The following is a 16,892-nucleotide window of genomic DNA, read 5'->3' as shown; positions in this document are numbered from 1 at the left end:
TTGTAATATTTAATGGCGGACAAGGTTGAGCGAGACTGGGAGTAATTTGAACTTGCTTTTCCACTGAGTTGAGGCTAAAAGACAGCTTGATCCCCAGTATTGTGGTGTAACATGCTATGACTTAGCATTTGTTTATGAAGGCTAATCTTACTGATTATAATTTAAAAAAAATCTGCAGTTAAATGGTGTGTTTGTTCTACTAAACTTAAACTCTCTAGTACAAATTCTCTTAAGCTACTGTGCTATTTAGTTTTTTTCCCTATCAGTGACCATTCCTATAAACTAACCATTTCATAGTCTTTCTCTTAAATGAGGCTGCATTCTGTCTCATTTTATAGTAACTGAGGTTGAGAAGGGAGTAGTTATTAAGAATTCCTGGGTTCTAATATATAGCATAAAGCTTTTTAAATTTTTTTATTTTTGAGAGTTTGGAAACAGGAGAGAAAAACCAGCTAAATACTAGACTATACTCCTGATGTTCCATAAGGTGCCTTTATATAACTATTTTAATTATGAAACTGAATTGAGTAAAATTGTCCAGGAAAAGCTATCCTGACTGGTAATTTTACTGATGGATTTACATTCCATGACAGGTAATTGAATTTCAGATGTACTTGTTCCACACAAGCAACCTGCCTTTATTATTAAATATTAATAATTTGCATTCATTTTCATACTTTTGCTAGAGAATAGTTTTCTTTTCTTGTTTTTGACTGATGCTTTAGATTCAGCTTGATATTTCTGTTCTTCTGTAAGCTATATTTAAAATGCTTTTTAAGATGTTGGTATATTATAGGATATTTGAATGGACTGTGCTGTAAAGAAAAATAGCACTATCAACTCTAAATTGTAATATCACAAGTTCACTTGAAGCCTAAGCAAAAATGAAAATTGTCCTTTGTTTTATCTTATTTTTATAATTTATGAACGAGGATAATTAAAATATACTTAAAACATTTGGAATTTGAGAGTTGGAGTAGTATGTTAGAATACAATGCAAATATGGAAACATCATTTATAATGATAAAAATGGTTTATCATTTATTTATGAAGGAGAACCAATTTGAATTTGTAGTTTTTTCTTTAATGGCAAGTTTTAGATGATGTAACATCATGAATTTCTCTTTATTTGACAGTTGTGATTCACTGCTTATAGTTTTGATTCCATGAGAGGTTTGATAATAATTTTATGGTAGTCCAAACATTAGTTATCTTTTCTTTCCTTTGTTACAGCCCCCTGGTAACTGTTCTAGGTGCTGTTGTTCTACTAAACAAGGAGACAGTCAAGATTCTTCAAATACCACTAAGAAGGATCATGGGGGGAAGTCCAAGATACCCAAAATATATTTTGGGACACGCACACACAAGCAGATTGCTCAGATTACTAGAGAGCTCCGGAGGACAGCATACTCAGGGGTCCCAATGACTATTCTTTCCAGCAGGGATCACACTTGTGTCCATCCTGAAGTAGTAGGTAACTTCAACAGAAATGAAAAGTGCATGGAATTGCTAGATGGAAAAAATGTGAGTAAGTTAATGTATTTTAGAGGAAAAATTAGCTGAAAAGATTGATTACTTTTTAATGTGTTCATTTTATATGTACATTTACAGCAATAATCAAATAGCTTACAAAAATCAAATTGATTGCTAGTGTTGATATTTTTTAAAAAATAATTTTACTATAAGAAAGTCTTTACTCAAGTTTTAAATTATGGGTTTTTGTCCTAAAGCTTGGGGATATTTATTTATTTCCTTGAAAATTAATTTTCATTTTAGTCACCCATCTTCATACTTTCTTCTTTTAAATCTGTCTACCCAAAATAGTCAAACGTGGATGTTATATGAGGAGATTAAAAACATTTAAGTGATTTAGTCTAACTAGATCTAATTAATGTATTTAACATATTTAAAAACTTCAAAATAAGGTAGTTTACATAGGCCCTCTCTTTGAGCAAATTTTTAAATGTTTTTAATTGAGAAATGTAATGACTATACTGTCTCATAATTCTGATTAGTACAGACTTCTTTCAAAAAATTATGTTAAATTATTAACTGAAGATATGTTGATGGTTTTGAAATTTTCCAGGGATATTTAGAATAATACACATTTTAGCTAGGTAGATAAATCTTTCTTACTAAAGACATGATTTTTTAATAATATTTTGGCAGTATAAGTTTGGCAGTCTGTGTACCAGTTTGATAACTAGTTTACTCTAAAATTGAAGTTATGGGTCTGGAATTATACCCAGAAATTATTGGTGAAGCATAAGTTGATAGTATATGAAATGACCAATGATATTTTAATATATTTTGAAAGTTGTTCTGTCTTTCTGTATTTTGTCAAACATAAGTGGTTCTACACAAAAGGCTAAGAGCTATAGCCTCTAGAGTTTCATTTAATTGATATATCACCTCCTACCATATAATGCGAATAGATTATTTTGTTTTATGCTTTTCTTTGTCAGTGCTTTCTTTTATTAGATGGAAATTTATTCAAGCCTTATTTGGGGTTATTCAAAAGAAACTTCAACAGATATTCAAACCTGATAATATGAAGTATAATTACTAAGGGGCTTCAGTGGGAAAACTTAAGTGACTTGTTCAGAACCAGGAAGAGAATACAGAATAATTGAATCAAAACCGTTGTTGAAATTCTGTGATCATACTTCTTTTCATATCAGTTCTTTTTAATTAACTGAGGAACTGTGAAATCTCTTCACTCTGTATATTTAAAAAGTTCTCTTCAAAGAGAGATAAAAATACTAAAAAGCCAAATGGTAAAAAAATAATAAAATAGAGAAAAGGCTCTTCATGATAAAATCCCATAAATTTTATATTTAAGTAGACTTCTTTCTGTAAGTGGCTAACTGATCTACTAAATTCCTCAAATGCTTGAAATTTGTTTTCTGGCTATAATAGTCTATGTAAGAAGACTTGCTGGCGTTGTCATTATCTTTTACTACTTGTTATTGAGAAAATTATTATGTAATTTATTATGTGTTTGTTATCCCATTAGTAAAAACAATTATAAAGTTTAAGATTGTGTATTGAAAGCAAATATTTTATGTGATCCTCTAGAATCATGCAGTGGTGGTTATGTTTTTTGATTGGTCTTTATCCTCCAAAGTTTGAATCATGTAAAAATAAAAATCCAATAGACTTTTTCATTGGCCTTTGGGTTCTGTTTTCAAGTAAACAATTCTTTTATTTTTGAATATTAGTATTATAAATAATTGAAGATACCTGCTTGTAGTTGTTTTGACCTAATTCTGCCTCAGAATGCCTAGCTCATAGGCGTACATGAACATTCTTTTTCTTGTCCGCAAGCCCTCAGGGTAATTTGGTATTGTAATGAGGGCCAATTACAAAGTCACTAAAGGTGTCTATGTTTACGATGGCTGAATTACCAAAGAGAAATGATAAATAGATACCTGACAGTTTGAGTGAAAAAGAGTTTAAAGTGTGATAACGCTTCAATTGACAGACTCCCCTCAGGGTTATATTACACTGCTAAAATGGATGAGCTTTTCTGGTTTTGCTATCAGCCTCCACAGCAGTGTCATTCTAAGTGCCCTTAAAGTGTAAACTTTCTGAGTTTTTGGCTTGATCCAAAGGCACATGTTTTTTTGTTCACTGTTTCTTTTATGCTCCTATACTGGAAAAGCAATGCACTTATCTGCTAAAAGTTAAATTTTGTTTCAACTAAGAAAAAATAATCTTAACTAGCCCTAGAAATAACTCTAAAAAGTTAGGTATAGAAGAATATTTTTTGTTAAGATGAGATTTAACAGTCCATAACCATAGACTCTGAAGGCACCTTAGTGATCATTTTGTACAAATAAAAACTTTCAGAATAGTATGGAAGATACTTGGAATGAAGAAATGGTGAATGTCATATTATTAAGCTCAATCTGTATCAAGCTCAGTATGAAAGATACTTGGCACATCTTCAACTGTCTCTTGACCTCAGAATCATAGAATTTTAGAGCCAGAAGGAACCTTAGAAATGGCATAGTCAGTGGGTCAGAGGAATCTTAAAAGGCTTCTAATTCAACTACTCTTTTGATGCCTAGTCACATGAGAAAAATGGGCCCTGAAGTTTGCCCAGTGTCAGACAACTAATTAGCAAGAAAGGAAGCAAGTCTTCTAACTGCTAACCATTGCTGTTTTTACTACACTAGAAACAAAAACGAAAGATGGCATCATAGTGTGGGGAAGTTGACATGGCATGAAGGGTAAAAAAGAGTAGTAGAGATTAGACAAAGTAAGTGAAAATAATATAAAAATGAAGCAAATAAAGAAGGTTAGGTGAGCCCTTTCTTCCTAATTTTCATTTTTAATACCTTGGAGGACCAATAAGCAGCATGGCTTTAGGAGAATTAGCAGTCTTCAGCTGATCATGCCTTGTCCTTGGATTTGCTGATATTCTTTTATAGGTTATGACCTTTTTATGATTTACTCCATTTCTAGCAATGTCTAGATATTTTTGTGTATGTAATGAGGTATGAATGTTTTAAAAACATAGATTTGCCTTTTGTATAGTTCATAGATAAAAATACACACACACACACACACATATATATGTACATATCCCCCCACTGGTTAAGGACAGCAAACTGGGAAAGATAAATATTGGATTTCAAAATCACATTTAATTTTTTTTCGATATATAAAATTAATGAATTAAAATGGCTCATTATTTCACCACTTAGTCCCAAATGACAATTGAAAAAGAAAAGTAACATATACACAGTTAGAGACTCAAAATTACAGAAATGCATTAAATGAAAAGATCTCTCTTTCCAGTTCTTTCCATCCCCTTAAGGGAACTACTGTAAGGTTTTATGTGTATTCTTCTAAAACATTTAAAATATGTATTTTCTATAATGTATGTGTATAGATTATTTTTAAAGCTTAAACCCATCAGCACATAGACAAATCTAACTTATTTTTTAAGGGCTATATCTTTAGTATGAATTTTTGCCACAATTTATTTAACATATCCCCTGTGGGTAGATGTTTGGTTTATTTCCAATTTGGGGGGCTATTAAACAGTACAGTATATATATATTTAAATGGTGAAATTTTATTTGGTAGTTACTGACAAATTTCCAGTGTACTTCTAATAGAAGTAGAAGTTTATACTTCTAATTTTATACATCTTTTAATAGGATATGCCACACCTTTGCTAGGACTGGATTTTATCAAACATCTTATTTTTTGATTGGTGTGTTAATAAAATTTTTTTACTTCTAGTAATAGAATGGCAAAAGACATTAGTAAATAGTACATGAAAGAAGGTATGCAAATTACTGTTGAAACTTTTTAGAATGTTCGTACAATGTAATGTTAAACCTTGCTAGAAAGTGTGAAAAATACAAATCAAAACAACGGTCTTCTATTTTTACCTTTAAAATAGGCAAAGATAAGAAAAGATAATATTAATGTTGTTAAAGGTGTGGAAAAAGGATAATGTAAAATGCTATACATTTTCTGGAGAATAATTTGGTGATATGGTTTTCAAGAAACTTAAAAATGTTTTTACTCTCTGATCCTATAATGCCATTTCTAAAACTGTATACTAAGAAAATATTTAGAAATGAGCATAAAAATTCTTATTGCAGATTATTTATAAAGCAAAAATTGAGAACAGTCTAAATATCTAGTAATAAACTGGTTCATCAACTATGGCACATTAATCCAGTGTACATATATAGGCAACAGTGAAAAGAAACTTGGTGATATGAAAAAATATTTCTGATAGGATTTTTAATAAAATAGGCTAAGAGAAAAAAGGAGATCCCAGTTTTGTAAAAAAAAATATTTGGTGGCTAGATTGTTAATAATCCTCAGTGCCTGGTAAAAATTTGCTTTGTTCTCATTATTTTAAAATTGGGTCTTATTATAGAGATATATCCACAAGTACATATGTATAGAAGAAATGTGAAATGAAATACATCAAAATCTTGATAGTACATTGTTTGTATAATGGGATTTTAGGTAATTTAGGGCTTTTTGGTACTCTTATCTTTTCCAACTTTTTGTAGTGAATACTCTTTTTTCCCCTAGGACATTTCTCCTGCCCTCCTTCCCAGTTTCCATTCTTCCTTTGTTTTTACTTATTTATATTTGATTAAGTAATACTGTCTCATGGCTCAAATTGAAAAGTTACAAAAGTGTCTATAGAGAAAAATGTCTTCCAGTCCTGTTCCCAAGTTACTTGGCTCTCATCTTTGAAAGCAACTAGTGATACCATTGCCCTTGTGTATCCTTCCAGATCCTTCCAGAAATATTTTTGTCTAATACCACTTTAATCAGAACAAAGTCACAACAAGCATACTTTTAAAAATATGTTTCTCAAGTTAATTTGGGATATTTCCAGCTATACTGATCTGGAGTTCTATCTGAGTTAACTAATATAGTTCTTTAAAATGGTTGTATTATAGATGTGGTGTATGTACTCTGTCTCCTCTGTTAAATCTTTACTTTGTGGCTTTAATGATGTTTCTAAAATTCTGAGGTGAACTTGTGTTATTTCTTCTGTTCTAGTATTGCTTCATATTTCAGCTATGCATTTTTTTTTTAGGGAAAATTCTGCTATTTTTATCATGGTGTTCATAAAATTAGTGATCAACACATATTACAGACTCTCCAAGGGATGTGCAAGGCCTGGGATATAGAAGAATTCGTCAGCTTGGGGAAAAAACTAAAGGCATGTCCATATTACACAGCACGAGAACTAATGCAGGAGGCTGACATAATATTTTGTCCCTACAACTATCTTCTAGATGCACAAATAAGGGAAAGTGTGAGTAGATATGTAAAAATTAAAAGAACTGTTTTCCTACTATTGGGATATAAGTGATGAATGTAAAGCTTTTAGATGTTTTAATGTCTTTTACTTTATTCTTTGCTTTATATTTAATTTATGGAAATGTGTAAACAGATTAGAGTATTGAAAACATATTCTAGGGGGTATTAAAAACTGAATTTTAGACATTGTCATTTTAATTTCCAAAGTAATAAGCACTTCTAAGGACCTAGTACTGAAGTGGAATCATAACAGGGTTTTTCAACCTTGACGGTAATGACATTTTGGGCTGGATAATTCCTTGTTGTGGTGGGCTGTCTGTGCATTGTAGGATGTTTATTAGCATCTCTGGTTTTATCCACTAGGTGCCAGTGGTACCCTCGCAGTTGTCACAATCAAAAATGTCTCCAGACGTTGCCAAATATCCCCTGGGGTACAAAAAATTTCCCCCATTTGAGACCCTTATATAGCGATCTCTTTATGAATAGAAAGAATGATTTTAAAACATTTATCTAAAGAATCTGTGTTTTGAAGAACTTACGTTGGGAGAATATGCATACTATGCAAATTATGCTCTGTGAACTTTGAATAAGTGAATTTGGATACAGCATTTGTGTTTATCTGCCTGGTTCTTAGAGAAATCCAGTTGTTACAGCATAAGACAAAAAGTGAATAACTTCATATATTCAGTTGTTATTCCTCTCTTTAGATCTGACTAAAAGGTAATCTGATCATTAGCTTTCTATTTCTGTAAGTTTAAAATGAATAGGCATTATGTTTAATACCCCTGCTATCCTTCCTCTTATTTGGCTGCCTTTCAGCTAGGTCTCTTTCCTTTGAGCAACGGTGTATATCAATGCCAAGTCAGTCTTCCTCTGCTTAAAAATCTCTTATATCTCTCTTTGCTCATGGGATAAAGTCATATTTCTTAAGCTTACTCCCAAGATGATCAATAGTCTGACCTAAATCTGCCTTTTCAGCCTTCTCTGCTACAGACTCCCAACTTGAACTCTTCAAAAACTTACCTCAAAGTCCCCTGAGGATACCTTGTTCTTTCCTGTATCTCTGCTTTTGATTACACCTATATTGAATTGCCCTACTCTCTCTTTGTGTATCCAAATCCAAATCCTGCTCATTTTTTAAACCTCAGTATATTTCCTACTATTTTATGGTTCTTTCTCAGCCATCTACAGCCCTCTGTATATTATTATTTCCTCAGAATAACTCAGTGGCAATTGCTTTGTGACATTTTGTATTAGTCTGGACTCTTTTAGTTGCATTTGACACAAACCCAGCTTCAATAGAGCTTAAAAAAATATACTTGACTATCGTGATGACTTTGTAATCAGGCAAGTTCTTCCCAGTAGGAACAAAGATAACCATAATCAGCTAGCTTTTCTCCAGCTAGGTAACCTGGAAAAAGGAATATGATTTCACTTAGCCACCCATAATTACTCTGATTGGCCTAGCTTGGATCTCATACCCATTCTTGAACCAGTCATTGTGACCATAGACAGATGGAATACTTTATTTAATTGACAAGCCTGGGTTCTAAGTCTACCCACATTATGAGAGTGGTGATGTCCCTTGATTAACAGCTTAACAGTCCTACAGACATCACATGGGATTTGGGGAAGAGCACTTCTCAAAAGGGTTGCAGAAGAGACTGAAATGAAACAGATACATACTATATTGTATTAGTATTTTGAGAGTCTTTTGAATCTTGTGTTGTTATTTTCGTTTTAAAGGTTTTTTTTTTTATTCTACTTTTTATATTATGTTGGAGATCCCTTATACCCCTTTGTGTAACCAGCCATATGTTGATCCTGGCTCACTTAACACATATTATTTTGGTTGATAGGTTTACAAGTATTTTGAGAGTGAAAAATGGAAAACTGTAATGCTGAGCTGATATTTGGTTGGCCTAAGTGCTTTAAAATTTTAAGACTGAGAATCAGTTGCTTATATAGTTGGACTTGTGATATTGGCCTATGGTGTGAATTTTTTAATGAAATATCTTGCCTATTGCTGTTAAATCCATTTTGCTGAATGTTTTACAGGAAAACTCTTTTATCTTATAGATGGATATCAATCTGAAAGAACAGGTTGTCATTTTAGATGAAGCTCATAATATTGAGGACTGTGCTCGGGAATCAGCAAGTTACAGTATAACGGAAGTTCAGCTTCGGTTTGCTCGGGATGAACTAGATAGTATGGTTAACAATAATATAAGGAAGAAAGACCATGAACCCCTACGAGCTGTGTGCTATAGCCTCATTAAGTAAGAACATTTGTCTTTCAGTGTCATTTGTGCTGCCTTTGTATTAAAAACATGTTTTATTGTGCCAAGTATTTTACAATTAGTAAACTTTGACCAGGCTACTTGGGAAATGGATTGTTGTTTGCCCATTAAAGGTAGAGATAGGCTAGTCCAAACTTTTGTCTTGTTCAAAAGAATATAGTGAACGTAACTGATTTTTAAAATTGATAATTGTGAATCTTATTCCTAATTTAGCAGGATAATTCAGTAGTCCCATAGGATGTGTGTAGGATATTGGGCTGAACATTAACTAAACATGGTTTTAATTAACATTTTAAAATTCTGGACCATGGCTTTATCCTACAGTTTGAGTAGGATTCTGGTTTGATGAGTTTCATTTAACCAAGATTTCAATACTGTAAAATAATAGATTTAGTATTTTATTTACTTATTTTTAAAATTATTTATTTATTTGGCTGTGTCAGGTCTTTGTTGTGGCACACAGGATCTTCGTTGTGGAATGTGGGATCTTTTCATTGCAGCACCTGGGCTCTTCTCTGGTTGCAGAGTGTGGGCTCTCTAGTTGTGGTGCATGGGCTCTAGAGTGCACAAGCTCAGTAGTTGTGGCGCGTGGGCTTAGTTGCCCCACGGCATGTGGGATCTTAATTCCCTGACCAGGGATCCAACCCGCGTCCTCTGCTTCGAAAGGAGGATTCTTAACCACTGGACCACCAGTGAAGTCCTGATTTAGTATTTTATTGAAACGTACATTAGATAGTTTCCCTTTAATTAGGCGTTATGTTGTTGATCTAGAATCTCTTTACCTTAGAAAAAAATGTTACCTGACACTACATCCCGTTCCATTTATTGCAGCACTTTTCTGTTCCCTTCACAGTGTATATTTTTTAAAATTTGCATGTTTATACATCCACATGTTCGAACATAAGAGGTTTACAAATTTATATTGTAAAAACCTTTTTCCCACCCCATCTTCCATCTGCTTAATTTCTGTCTTCCTGAACAAGTTTATCATTTAGTTCATATTTATGCAAAAGTGAGCCAATATAGATACTTTCTCTTATCCCTCCTTTTTACCCAAATGATGGCATCTATACATACACTTCTTTCTTCTCCATTTTAAACATAAAATATATTTTATTTTTGGGTCTTCTCTGGTGGTGCAGTGGTTAAGAATCTACCTGCCAGTGCAGGGGATACGGGTTCAATCCCTGGTCTGGGAGAATCCCACATGCTGCGGAGCAACTAAGCCCACGTGCCACAACTACTGAGCCTGTGTGCCTCGAGCCCATGCTCCACAACTAGAGAAGCCACCGCAATGAGAAGCCCACGCGCCACAACAAAGACTAGCCCCCGCTCGCCACAACTAGAGAAAGCCTGTGCACAGCAATGAAGACCCAATGCAGCGCCCCCCCAAAAAAATATCTATATAGATGTATGTTTTATTTTTTCTGCTGTATAGCAAAGTGAATCAGTTATACATATACATATATCCACTCTTTTTTTTTTTTCGGTACACGGGCCTTTCACTGTTGTGGCCTCTCCCGTTGCGGAGCACAGGCTCCGGATGCGCAGGCTCAGCAGCCATGGCTCACAGGCCTAGCTGCTCCGCGGCATGTGGGATCTTCCCGGACCAGGGCACGAACCTGTGTCCTCTGTATCAGCAGGCAGACTCTCAACCACTGCGCCACCAGGGAAGCCCTTATGTTTTATTTTTTAAAAGCCAGTTTATTGAGGTATGATTGACATATATAAAATTATTAATATTTAATGTATAAAACTTGATGAGTTTGAGATAAGTATACATCTGTGAAACCATCACCATGGTTTTTAACATAAACATACTCATTGCCTCTAGAAGTTTCCTTCTGCCCTCTTTATTTATTATTTGTGATAAGAACACTAATATAAGACATACCCTCTTAGCAAATTTTTAAGTATACAATACAGTATTGTTAACTGTAGGCATTGTACTTTATATGTACATTTTTCTGTATCTTGCCTTTTTTCACTTAACAATATATTTTGGAGATCTTTCCATATCAAGACCCAGAAAGCTTCTCAGTTTTAAAAAAACAGTTGCCTAGAATTCCATTGCATGGATGTACAGTGATTTATTTAACCAGCCTCTGATAGTAGATATTGAGGTTGTTTTACAATCTTTTGCTATTACATTGCTGTAACGAATAACTTTGAACATATGCCCTTTCATCTGTCTGGGAGTGTATCTATAGCAAAATTTTTAGAAGTGGGATTCTTGGGTCAAAGCATAGATCTACATGTAATTTTGATAGGTATTTTAAAAATTTACACGGTAGATGGGTGAGTGGAAGACTAATTTATACTCTGACCAGCAATGTATGAGAATATGAAAGTTGTTTTTTTTCTAACCTGATGGGTGAAAAGTATCCCAGTGTACTTTTCATTTACATTTCTCTCTCTTTCTTTTAAATGTATTTATTTATTTGGCTGTGCCAGGTCTTAGTTGTGGCACGCGGGATCTTTGCTGCGGCATGCGAGATCTTTAGTTGCAGCATGAAGGATCTAGTTCCCTGACCAGGGATCGAACCTGGGCCCCTGCATTGGGAGCACAGTCTTAACTGCTGGACCACCAGGGAAGTCCCTCATTTACATTTCTCTTAATGTGTGATTAAGCATTTTTAAGGGCCATATATGTGTCCTTTTCTGTCAACTCTCTGTTGACATTTCTGTCTTTGTTCTTGTTTTTATGGTTCTTTTTCTTATTGATTTGTAGATGTTCTTTGTAAATTGGCCCTTTGCTTGTGATAAGAGTTGCAAACATTCCCCTCCATTTTGCTATATGCTTGTGTCTTTCCTTGTGGTATTTTTGCCATGTAGAAGTTTGTCATTTCTATTTCACAGCATAATTTGTTGAAAGAGTTGTCTGTAGTTGCTGATTCTATTTTCTCACTTCCCATTCTTTCCTTATCCATCCCAAGAGTGTTGCTGTCTGCATAATTCTACTGAAACTGTTCTTATCGAGATCTCCAGTGATCCAGAGATTGCTAAGTGCAAAGGTTATTTTTCTGTTATTTTACTTAGCCTCTCAGCATTGTTGGATACTGTTGACTACCACCTTTATGAAAAGTGTTTTTGTCTTCTGTGGAATAATAGAAAATATGTATTCAATATATTGGTCTCTGTCCCCAGTTCCTGGCACGGAAGTCCTAAAACCTTTATAATTTCCTAAGTGATAAGAGCACTAAGAGCATTTTCTGTTCTGCTATTTCATTTTTGGCCCCAGTTCCTGACAGAGCTCCTAAATCCCCTGGGATTTCCTGGATGACAGGTCTGTCTTTTGTTCTAATGAGGTGATGGGTTTGTGGGCTCCTGGATGGGTCTGGTCACTAGAAAGACCAAGGCATGTTTAAAAGCTTGGAACTTTCAGCCCACCTCCCCTCTGGGAAGAGGAGAAGGGCTGGATATTGAGTTAATGTTCCATCATGTCTTTGTAATGAAGTCTTCATAAAAATACCAAAAGTACAGTATTCAGAGAGCTTCTGCATTGGTGAACACACCTATGTACTTGGAGTGGGGTGCACTTCACCTCCACAAGGACAGAAGCTTCTGTGCTTGGGACCCTTACAGACCTCACCCTATATATCTCTTCATCTGACTGTTAATCCTTTATTATATAATAAACTGGTAAATGTTTTCCTGATTTCTGTGAGCTGTTCTAATAAATGCTCAAACTTGAGGAGGGGGTCATGGGAGCCTCTGATTTACAGCTGCTTGGTCAGAAGCACAGATAACAACCTGGACTTTTACAACTGGCATCTAGGTTGGGGGTGGGAGGGACAGTCTTGTGAGACTGAGTGCTTAACCAGTAGGGTCTGTGCTAACTCCAATTAGTGTCAAAATTGAATTGAATTATAGGACACCCATCTGATGTCTCAGAGAATTGCCTGTGTGGGAAAAAACCCCACATACACGTAGAGACCAGAGGTGTTAGAAGTGAAGTAGTGAGAGTAGAGCAGACACACAGGAATGTGTTTTCCTAGACGGCTTCCATGACATCTTCTGGTTTTCCTCCTCCTCACAGTTCGTTCTTTCTCAGTTGCTTTTGATAGTTCTTACTTTGTTTGATGTCTAAACGTTGAAGTACCTCAGGGCTTGGTCTTGGGACCTCATTTCTTTTCTAGTTCTGCACTCTCCTTAATTTACATAACCCTAGTACAGTGCAAGTGAGGCCTGAATCTGTGTCTGTCCCAACCTCTCCCTGGAATGCCATTTTCATATACCCAACTATACTTTCTATCTCTGTTTGGATATAAAATTTCAACTTTCCAAAACACTCCTTTCCTTCCCCTACCTACTCCCCTCCACCGCCCCGTCTTCCTTGTCTAAGCAAATAGTACCGACCAGTTCCTCAAATCAAAAATCTAAGTGTTATCCTTGATTACTGCCTCACCTCATGCAATTCATCAGTAAGTTTTATAAATGCCACCTACACAATATATCCCAAATCCTTCAATCTCATACCTGTTATCCCAGAATCATCCCTCAACTAGAACAACTGTAACAGCCTCCTAATAGGTCTCTCCTTTCATTTTTGTCTTTCTCCTATAATCCATTCTGGCTTATAAACTGGAATCATCTTTTAAACACTTAAAATAGATTATCTCTCTCTTATTTAAAATTTTCTGTTTAAAATCTTCCCATTGCACTTTGAAGAGAATCCAGACTTCTTATCCTGGCCCAACATGATCTGATTCCTGCTTATCACTCTAACATTGCTCATACCATTATTCCTTTCTGCCCATTGTGGTCCAACTACATTGGCTTTCTTTCGGGTCTTTAAATAAGCAAAATTTGTTAAATCACCTGAGGATCTTTGCACCAGGTATTCTTCTACTTGGAGTACTCTTTTTTCCTTGATCCTCCCATGACTGAATACTTTTTGTATTCGGTTAGAATATATGTCATCTCAAGAAGAGCTTCCTTGACATTCAAATGAAAGTAGCAGTTAGATTACAGTAGTCCAGTTTATTTTCATTATATCACTGTCACTACCTGATATTGTCTTGTTCATGGAATTGTTCTGAGTTTATTTCTGTCTCTCTTAGTAGAATCTAATTTCCATGAGAATAAGGACCTTGCCTATTTTATTTACTGCTGTATTTCCGCTATCCAGTATAGTGTCTGGCATAATATAGGCATTTAAGCACTAACTGAATGTACAAATGTCTGTGTGTGTGTGTGTGTAAATGTATATATTTTCTAGTAATTCTCTTTTTTGTGTTAATATTTAACACTATAATCTCTTTATTAAGCTTTTAAATTTTTATTTATTTTATTTTTGGCTGTGTTGGGTCTTCGTTGCTGCGTGCAGGCTTTCTCTAGTTGTGGCGAGCATGGGCTACTCTTGGTTGCAGTGTGCTGGCTTCTCACTGAGGTGGCTTGTTGTGGAGCACGAGCTCTAGGCACGCGGGCATCAGTAATTGGGGCATGCAGGCTCAGTAGTTGTGGCTCATGGGCTCTAGAGCACAGGCTCAGTAGTTGTGGCGTGCAGGCTTAGTTGCCCCACAGCATGTGGGACCTTCCCGGACCGGGGCTTGAACCCATGTCCCCTGCATTGGCAGGCGGATTCTTAATCACTGTGCCAGCAGGGAAATCCCTATTAGGCTTATTTGTATTTCCTTTTATGTGCATTTGGGATAAGCTCCTAAGAGCTGACTGTCAGTTGGAGAGACAGACAAGTAAAGCAGTGTGAGTCCACAAAACACAAATGGGGAACCACACGCATCTTTCTCTTTTTTGAGTAAAAGCTTACTTTTTTAGCTGTATATTTATTTTGCAATGTGAAACATGCATGCTATTTAAAATGTGTCTTGGGCTTCCCTGGTGGCGCAGTGGTTGAGAGTCCGCCTGCCGATGCAGGGTACACGGGTTTGTGCCCTGGTCCGGGAAGATTCCACATGCCACGGAGCGGCTGGGCCCGTGAGCCATGGCCGCTGAGCCGGCGCGTCCAGAGCCTGTGCTCCGCAATGAGAGAGGTCACAGCAGTGAGAGGCCCGCGTACCGTAAAAATAAATAAATAAATAAATAAAATGTGTCTTAATTAATCCACATATATGTACTCAGAGCTTCAAGGAATACAGATCAATGTATCACATTTCTCTTTGCTCTGTTGAAGTAGTGCACATAAGGATGATACTGGTTGATGGAATTCTTTTATTTTATTCCAGTTGGTTAGAAGCAAACTCTGAACATCTTGTGGAAAGGGGTTATGAATCATCCTGTAAAGTGTGGAGTGGAAGTGACATGCTCTTAAATTTACACAAAATGGGCATAACCACTGCTACTTTTCCTATTTTGCAGGTAAGTTTTTTTTCTACCTGTGAGATTTATTTAGTGAATTAGAAATGACTTAATAGTGAATAGTTAATCCAGAGTAAAGAAAAAAAAGTAGCAAGTTAATTGTTTCAAAATTTTATTTTATTATGTAAGTTCGATAAGCTTTAAGTGATGGCATAAATTATGGATGAAAAAGTAGCATTATTAGTTTGAAGGCTATATGGCTTAATTAATACAGAATTAATTGCTTTGTTTAAAGCTAAAATAAGTCAGTATTTTTAGGTTATAAATATTTTGTCAATTATAAAAGTTAAAAATTTGGAAAATAAAAACATAAGAAATTCATGTTTTATTCTCCTTAACTTAGAGGTTATAAACCTGGGTATATAGAGATTATGGGTGGGCTGTGGGATACTGTGAGCCTTATGAAATTACATTCAAAATTTTATGAGTATTTACTTTTGTACATTTTTCTGGATAGAACCTTCATGACTTACATTATTCTCAAAAGAGTGTTTGTTTGGGGTTGTTTTTTTGTGTTTTTTGCAGGTGAGAATGTTTTTACTTTCTCTTTTTGTTCTTATTTATTTATATTACTTTACTTTTAAAGTGGTTGTTATAGGTTTATAGAAAAAGTGAACAAAAAGGACAGAATTCTCATATACCAGCACCCCCAACCACACACGTATTCACAGATACTATAGATTCTCTTATTATTAACATCTTGCAGTAGTAGTACATTTATTACAATTGAACCAATATTGGTTACATTATTTTTAACTGAAGTCCATAGTTTATGTTAGGGTACACTTTTTGTGTTGTACGTACAGTTCTATGAGTTGTTATGAAAACATAACGTCACGTATCTACCGTTACAGTATCATACAGAATACATTCATTGCCTTAAAAATCTTGTGTTGCACTTATTCATCCCTTCAACACACTTTATTTCCTCTGCTGAACCTCTGGCAACCACTGATTTTTTGTTTTTCTGACTCCATAGTGTTGCCTTTTCCAGAACGTTATATAGTTGTAATCATACAGTATGTGGTCTTTTTAGACTGGCTTCTTTCACTTAACAGTATACATTTAAGGTTCCTCCATGTCTTTTTGTGGTTTGACAACTCATTCCTTTTTATTTCTGAACTATATTTATTGTATGTATGTACCACAGTTTGTTTATCCATTTACCTACTGAAAGACACATTGGTGGTTTCCAAGTTTCGGCAATTAAGACTAAAGCTGCTATAAACATTTGTGTGCATGTGTTTGTATGGACATACTTCCTGCTCATTTGGATAAATACTTAGGAGCACAATCGCTGGATTGTATGGTAAGACTACGTTTAGCTTGCAATAAACTACTAAACTATCTTCCAAAGTGATTGTACCATTTTACATTCCCACAGGCAGTGAATAAGAGTTCCTGCTGTTCCACATCCTTGCCAACATTTGGTGTTGTCAGTGTTTTGAATGTTAGCCATTC

At 35.0% G+C, this 16,892-nt stretch overlaps 1 protein-coding gene across 1 annotated transcript in view; it reads left to right on the top strand.

The window, feature by feature from the left end:
* The window catches only part of BRIP1 (BRCA1 interacting helicase 1), a 187,754-nt gene that overhangs the window by 55,829 nt on the left and 115,033 nt on the right, over positions 1-16,892 (top strand). The window contains 4 exon segments of the mRNA XM_065897689.1: positions 1,234-1,524; positions 6,587-6,808; positions 8,893-9,092; positions 15,299-15,431. Of these exon segments, the coding sequence (XP_065753761.1) occupies positions 1,234-1,524; positions 6,587-6,808; positions 8,893-9,092; positions 15,299-15,431 (846 nt within the window).

The sequence above is a fragment of the Phocoena phocoena genome, chromosome 19, assembly GCF_963924675.1.
Source record: "Phocoena phocoena chromosome 19, mPhoPho1.1, whole genome shotgun sequence".
NCBI classification, from domain to species: domain Eukaryota; kingdom Metazoa; phylum Chordata; class Mammalia; order Artiodactyla; family Phocoenidae; genus Phocoena; species Phocoena phocoena.
Note: the sequence above shows the minus strand (reverse complement) of the source record. Positions and strands in the feature narration are given on the sequence as shown.